Raw genomic sequence first — 6,550 nt, forward strand, 5'->3', positions numbered from 1 at the left:
CATCACTGGAGAGACCTGGCCAGAATCACACTCACTCACCATGGAAATAAACCCAATGGGACTTTGAAAAGTGAAAGCTGACACTGGACATCACCGATGTCAACAGAGTCACTTTGGGGGAATAGAGTAGTGATGGGGGACCTCAACAAGGAGAGCCAAAGTAGGTGTCAGAGGCTGTTGTCGTGAGGGTCCAGAAGACTGAGTTCTGAATGTGCTCGGGAAGCCCGAAGGTCTGCACTTGTCTCATCATTAGAATTTCCAGTGGGAAGGGACTGATGGACGTGCTTCAGAGGGAGACCATGACCTTGTTATTTCTCCTACCAGAAATCTCCTGGGTGCCAAAGAACAATCTGGGGATGGCTTGATGCTAGAGACAGGCATGTGGAAGAGAGAAAACTTGGTGAACGTATTCCAAGAGGGAAAATTTGTTCCACCTGATTCTGCCACGGTTTCTCTCAGGGGTCACCTTTATCCTGGGGATTCCAGGGTTTAACGTTGTATAGCTTGCTGTAATCGCCCAATTCCGCTTTTACACAGAGTCAGAGAATTTAGCTGTTAAAGGACCGCAAGAGTTTATCTGGTCCAAATCTCTCACTTTTAGTTGAGGAAACTGAGGCCTAGGGAGGAAGAGTGAATAATTGAGGTGGCAGATGAACTGGTGGGAATGCAAGGATTTGTGCAGATCTCCTAATTACCAGACCTGTGTGTTCCTGTTATGCCACTTACCAATACGGACCTTCTGAGACACCACAGAAAGGGCTGCTTTGCATATGTTCTGTTCCCGAGCATGTCACACGTTTAGAAAGACAGCACGCTAGAGGGGAAGGGGCACTGAGTGGGGAACTGGCAGTTCTGGCTTCAGGTCCTGGATCTCTTCCTGACCTTCTGGGTGATTGTATCAGTTTCCCGGGGCTGCCATAAAAAATTTTTGACAGACTGGGTGGCTTAAAACAACAGGAATTTACTCTCTCTCAGTTCTGGAGATCAGAAGTCTGAAACTAAGGTGTTGGAAGGGCTGGTTCCTTCTGGAGGTTCTGAGTGAGAATCCGTCCCATGCCTCCCTCCTAGTTTCTGGTGGCTGCTAGCAATCCTTGGCACTTCTTGTCTTGTAGATGCATCATTGCCTCTTGTCTTCACATGACCTTCTTCATTTGGCGAGTCCCCTTCTGCCTGTCTCTTATAAGGACACTTGTCATCTGTTTAGGGCCTACCCGGGTAATCAAAGATAATCTCATCTCAAGATCTTTAATTATCACTGCAAAGACCCTTTTTCCAAATAAAGTCATATGTCAGGTTCCAAGGTTTAGGATGTGGATATATCTCTTTAGGGATCACGATTCAACCCATTATAGGGATCTTGGAGGTGTCTTTTCTGCCCCTTAACTTCTCAATATGTAAATAGTGAGAATGGCAAGAACCTGTTGACTTGGGATGTTTCTACGAGCGTTTGCTTGTCTTCATGGACACTGAAGGACCCCTAAATACAGGCATCACCCCCACAGCCTGGAGACAGACTACTGTCTCCAGCAGTCATGTAAAATGCGAATTCGAATTTAAGAAACAGTTTTTGACTCTCTAGAACTTCCTTTGACTTTTGAAGGCTGGCTGGGGAAGCTGGCTTGTGGCAGACCACAAATAGGAATGCATTGTTAATCTGGGTCCCACACCCTGAGGAGAGAGCATTCAACAAGAGCACGTGCCCAGGATGGGCTGAGCATGGGGGGGGCGGGGTCTTGACAGATACAGTCTGTACAGGGCTAGGATCAGGGGGAGGTGAGTGAGGTGCTCCCTTCCAGTCCAGAATTTAAGAGGAAGCCAAAGCCCTCAGTAATCTAGATTAACAGTATTTTCGTAAATCAAAACTAATGCAAAAAAATCCATGCTGAATAAAATATCGAAATTTTAAATGAAGATCTGATCCTGTAATCGTGTGACTCAGATCACTTAGCTCACTCTAATCCTGGTCCTGAGAATCTTGTCTTTATTTAAAATTTTGATATTTTATTCATCATGGATTTTTTTGCATTAATTTTGAATATTAAAAATATTGCATTTAAATATTTGAGGTTTTCGGCACCCCCTTAGATTTTGCCCTTAGTCTCAGCTGTGGACTATGAGTTACAACTGGAGGGATAAGCTGTTTAATTTGGACAAGGTCCCTACCAATAAGACCTATCCGGGCCCAGAGGAACCAGTGGTGGAAAGTAAGAAGTAGTGAGTCCTCTGCTACTAGAAAGATCTGAGAATCTGATAAAAGTCTGGTCTAAATGATTTTTAAGTGAGACCTGAGGCTCTCTGATTGCAAGAGGCAAAAAGGTTGTAGATGTCCCCATATGACTTTAATCATCTTATAACCTTGGGATAATGCTGCCTCTTGCCTCAGAAGACTGTGGGCACAGGGGCTGGGTCTGCTAAAATTTTGGAAGCTGCCTCGAGCCGAGAGCCTGCCTCTGTTCTGATAGCACTGCCCCATCCTGGGACACCCAAGAGTAAGTAGGTCATCCACACCGTAGGGTATATCCCCAGGAATAGCACAAGGTGTCCTATTCAGGGGCATAACAATGTAGGGGTGAAATCAGCCTCTTCATTAGCCCCAAATAAAACAAAATCAAAAATTAAAAAGGGAAATCAGTGACCTACAAAATGACGATATTATAAAGTGAAAATATTTTCTCCAAAAAACACTGCAAAAAAATGATCTTCCTAAAATGCATTCCTGTGCACAGTTCACATCCGTGGATGGTTTGCCCACTCTGGGTCATATCCAGGCACCTGAGAACGACATTTGAGGTCTTTTTCATGGCGTATCACCCTCACTTAGCCTCACAGATCTCATGGGTGATCATTTACATCTTTGATCCTCGTTAAGCCTCTCAGTTTAATTATTATACTGTCTGCTTGCATGGATTTTTTTTCTGTTAGTTTTTGTATTTTCCTCAAATTTTATACTATTTTTTAAATTCAAGTATAGGGTATCCCTGGACCAAGCATCTTCTAATAAACTGCAAACTTTAACACTTTTAAGAATAACACTTACTGAAATATAATGAGTTCTTTCTACCTATTATTCAGCATCTCAAAATCTTTTTATATACTCATTGATTTTGGTATAAAAACATTTCTTTCAACCTTTTCTAACCAGTGTTTTTCTAGGATCTCTCAGATGCCAGCATGACCTAAGAGTTGTTTACAAAATGTGTCCTAGTGATTTGCCATATTTTTGACAAATCAATACATCATTCTTGTTGAACTGGCTCTAATTGAGATTAAAAAATGGATAAAAATAATACATATACATTTTACTATACATGAAGTTTATTCTTTAAATGAAATTGGGCCTGTAAGAACACTGGAGTTGAGTGGAGAATTTAATAATCTGAGCTCTGAGAAAACAGAATAGAATTACGTGTACTGCTATACTGAATTTTGGCTGGCAGTTAAAATTGAGAGATGGATGTTAACCATCTTCACCAGGACTGTTATCACCTGATTCTTGAGAACACTTACACTGATGGAGAATGGTGTACACACTTTGGAAATACTTTTACGTGTGCCATATTGCCAGGTTCTCTCACAGCCCTACTGGATATGCAGGGCAGGGGTTAGTAACCCCGAGTGAGAATACTTGGAGGCCCCAAGGACTTAAGTGCCCTGCTTAGTTCCTCCTCCCAGTTGTGACAGTACCGAGGTAAGAGGTACTATGTTAGCTATGTTGCACAATCTGCCATCAGTCCTCCTTTTAACCCCAGAGGATGATACTTTTACTACTATTATACAGAAGAGGAAACAGTGGTTCAGAGAACTCAGGCGCAAGGTCACATAGCTGGTAAGTGGCAAAATTGGGCTTCAAATCAGTCTGGCTGGTTTACAGCACATGCTTCCCCAAATCTACTTGAGAGGTCCTTCTTCTCTGGGTTGACAGAAGCATCAGTGACTGAAAAATGATAGGCAATGCTTGTAGTTGGTACTGTAAAAGTCATGACTCCAGCCCTTACATGTACACTGTGTAATGAACTTACAAAACACCCTTACCTCAACTGATTCCCACAGTTTTCTAGAGGGGCATGCAGTGGATGGCTGGCTATCCCCATTTAATAGATAAATGAAGCTCAGAGAGCTCAAGTGATTTGTTCAAAGACACACAACAAAAGCCAGAAGAAGATCCCTGGGCATAATTTGCCAACATAATCAGACAAGATGATCAAAGGAGATAGGCCTGGGGGCTGAGATGGACAGACCAAGGCACTAACCTTTCCTGAGATGGTCTTGATCTGCTTGGAGCTCAGGGGCTCAAAGTCCACACCGATGTAGCCCTCCATGGCAGCAAGCAGATTCTTCCGGAGACAACGGGATGAGTTGGCTTCTGTATGCACCTGCTCCCACCAGGAAGGCTCATACCAGCCTGGGATGATCCACTGGTATTTGCTACCAAACATGTTCTCCTCATGTGCCTGCAACAGAGGGGGTGACCATGAAGGCACCAAGAGTCAAACATTTGCTCAAGGCTTTCAGCCCTGTGAGAGAGGGGTGTGTGTGGTGGGGTGGGGGTGTAGGGGGGTGGTGGTGCAGGGGGGTGGGGCTCAGGCTTCCTCTTCTTACCAGAGGATTTATTAACTTTTCTATTACTTGCTTGGTCTCCTTATTATCTGTCAAGGGATCCAAGGTAGTTTATGGGAAACACGTATAATAAAATAATAAACACTGAATAAAAATGAAAACATAATGGCCTGGGAAAAAAATAATACATTTACTGGAGGTAGAGGGAACAGAACAGAGAGAAGTTGCCCAAAGTTTCCAACACTATACATAATAAGCTGTATATTTCATCGTGAATTTCCTGGCAGCCCAAGAGAAAAGGGCAACAATATTATTTGCAAAGCTCTATAATAAGGAGAAAACAGACAAGTTTTTCAGAGAAAAAATATTTTCTAGGCTTTAACCCTAAAAAAAATGTTCATATGGAGGACACTGTCAAATTGGCCAGCGTGATATCAACAGCATCTTCACAACAAACAGATTTCATAAGGCTGTTTTTGCACAGATTTTTACTAAACGCTGAGATCATAATCTTAAAACACAACCCAGGGGGAGCAATTTTGCAAGAGGCCAAGAAAATTTAATCTAAGTATGCAATTTATATAAGATGCCACTTGGCAAACTGAGCAGTCTCTCTGAAACTTTACCCAAAGCATAGTGTGCATAAATCCACATCCTAAAAAAAAAGTTCCTTCCATTTGTATGCTTTACATGCATCTTATTTGATTATCATTCATGTTCATCCTTTGAGGAAGTCAGGGCAGAGTTTATTATCTACATTTTAGAAATGAGGAAACTCAAAATCAGAGATGGAAAGTCCCTTTTCCAAGGTTATACAGCCAGGGAGAAAAGTCAGCCTAGAACCTAGGTCTGCCAACTCTTTGCTGCAAAATAGCACTGCTTGACTCCTATTTAAACGAAATATCACCAGACTGTTCTACTGCACTTCAATTTGACTTTCATTCTTTTGTGATTATTTTGTATCAGGAAAAGCGTGCTTTTTGGAGGCTTAGATGGACCCAGAAAATCCTACTTTGTAGAAAAATATCATTTCATCAAAATTAGGTCCAGAATGAAGTTTCTAAGTAGTAGATTTGAAGTCCATTTTTTAAAAAAATTCCCCTCTATTCTTAGCAAAACAAAACAAAACAAAACTTTTTGGAAGTCTTCTCAATTTTAAAAGGTTGAGGCTAGAAGATAGCCCCGCTTATTAGGAATATATGTTAAATAAAAGTCGACAGATACAGAGGACATGAGGTGGCCTTCTAGTCACCACACACAAAGGCAGATTTGCATGCGTTACTCTCTGAGGACAGAGACCATGTGATAATTTAGAGCAAGCACCGAGCAAGAAGTCAGGAGCCTAGCAGGGATCTGCTGTGACAACTCTTCGACTTGCTACTGTCCCATTAAGAGCTGTTCTTTGTAAGTGAATTTTACAGAGAACAGAAGCTTAGTCCATTTGAGTGACAGCAAATTTTGTTTAGAACATTAGTGAATTTTGATGAAAATAAAAATTTGTTTACTGATCTTCTGGAAAAAAGATTACAGTCAAGCAGCACTAGATTCTCTGCCACACCCTAGCTAGGTAACTAGCACACAACACTGTGGGCCTCACACTCCTCATGTAGAGCCTACGGAAAGCAAAGCCTATCCCACTGGATTGGTATAAAAATTAAATGAAGTAATATGTGTACTATGCCTGTCCAATACTACATTTAGGAACATTTTAGCTGCTCCTTCTTGTCCCCTTCTCCTTTTGGTAACTCATAGCTTCATTCTGAATATCCACCACTATCGCGGGCCATGCACGGTGAAGCTCTTGGGCATAGAGGAGACTGGCCACCAAATGGCCCCAGACTGTTGTACTTGGAGTTTTTATGGTTTTCTCTCTTTTCTAGCTGCCAGATCTAGGCAGTCACTCTTCAGTGTCATCAAGTCCACCTCCTCACTCTGAATTTGCTGTTTTTAGACTGCTACGGGCTTGGAAAGCAGGAAGCCTGGACTGTTGAAC

General features: G+C 42.2%; 1 protein-coding gene across 1 annotated transcript in view; it reads right to left on the reverse strand.

Annotated features, from left to right (window-relative positions):
- GABBR2 (gamma-aminobutyric acid type B receptor subunit 2) overlaps window positions 1-6,550 on the reverse strand; it is a 350,397-nt gene that overhangs the window by 152,563 nt on the left and 191,284 nt on the right. Inside the window, exon 6 of the mRNA XM_023534233.1 lies at window positions 4,251-4,451. Within this exon, the coding sequence (XP_023390001.1) occupies window positions 4,251-4,451 (201 nt within the window). The remainder of the gene's footprint in view (window positions 1-4,250; window positions 4,452-6,550) is intronic.

The sequence above is a fragment of the Pteropus vampyrus genome, unplaced genomic scaffold (genome assembly GCF_000151845.1).
Source record: "Pteropus vampyrus isolate Shadow unplaced genomic scaffold, Pvam_2.0 Scaffold123, whole genome shotgun sequence".
In the NCBI taxonomy this organism is placed as follows: Eukaryota; Metazoa; Chordata; class Mammalia; order Chiroptera; family Pteropodidae; genus Pteropus; species Pteropus vampyrus.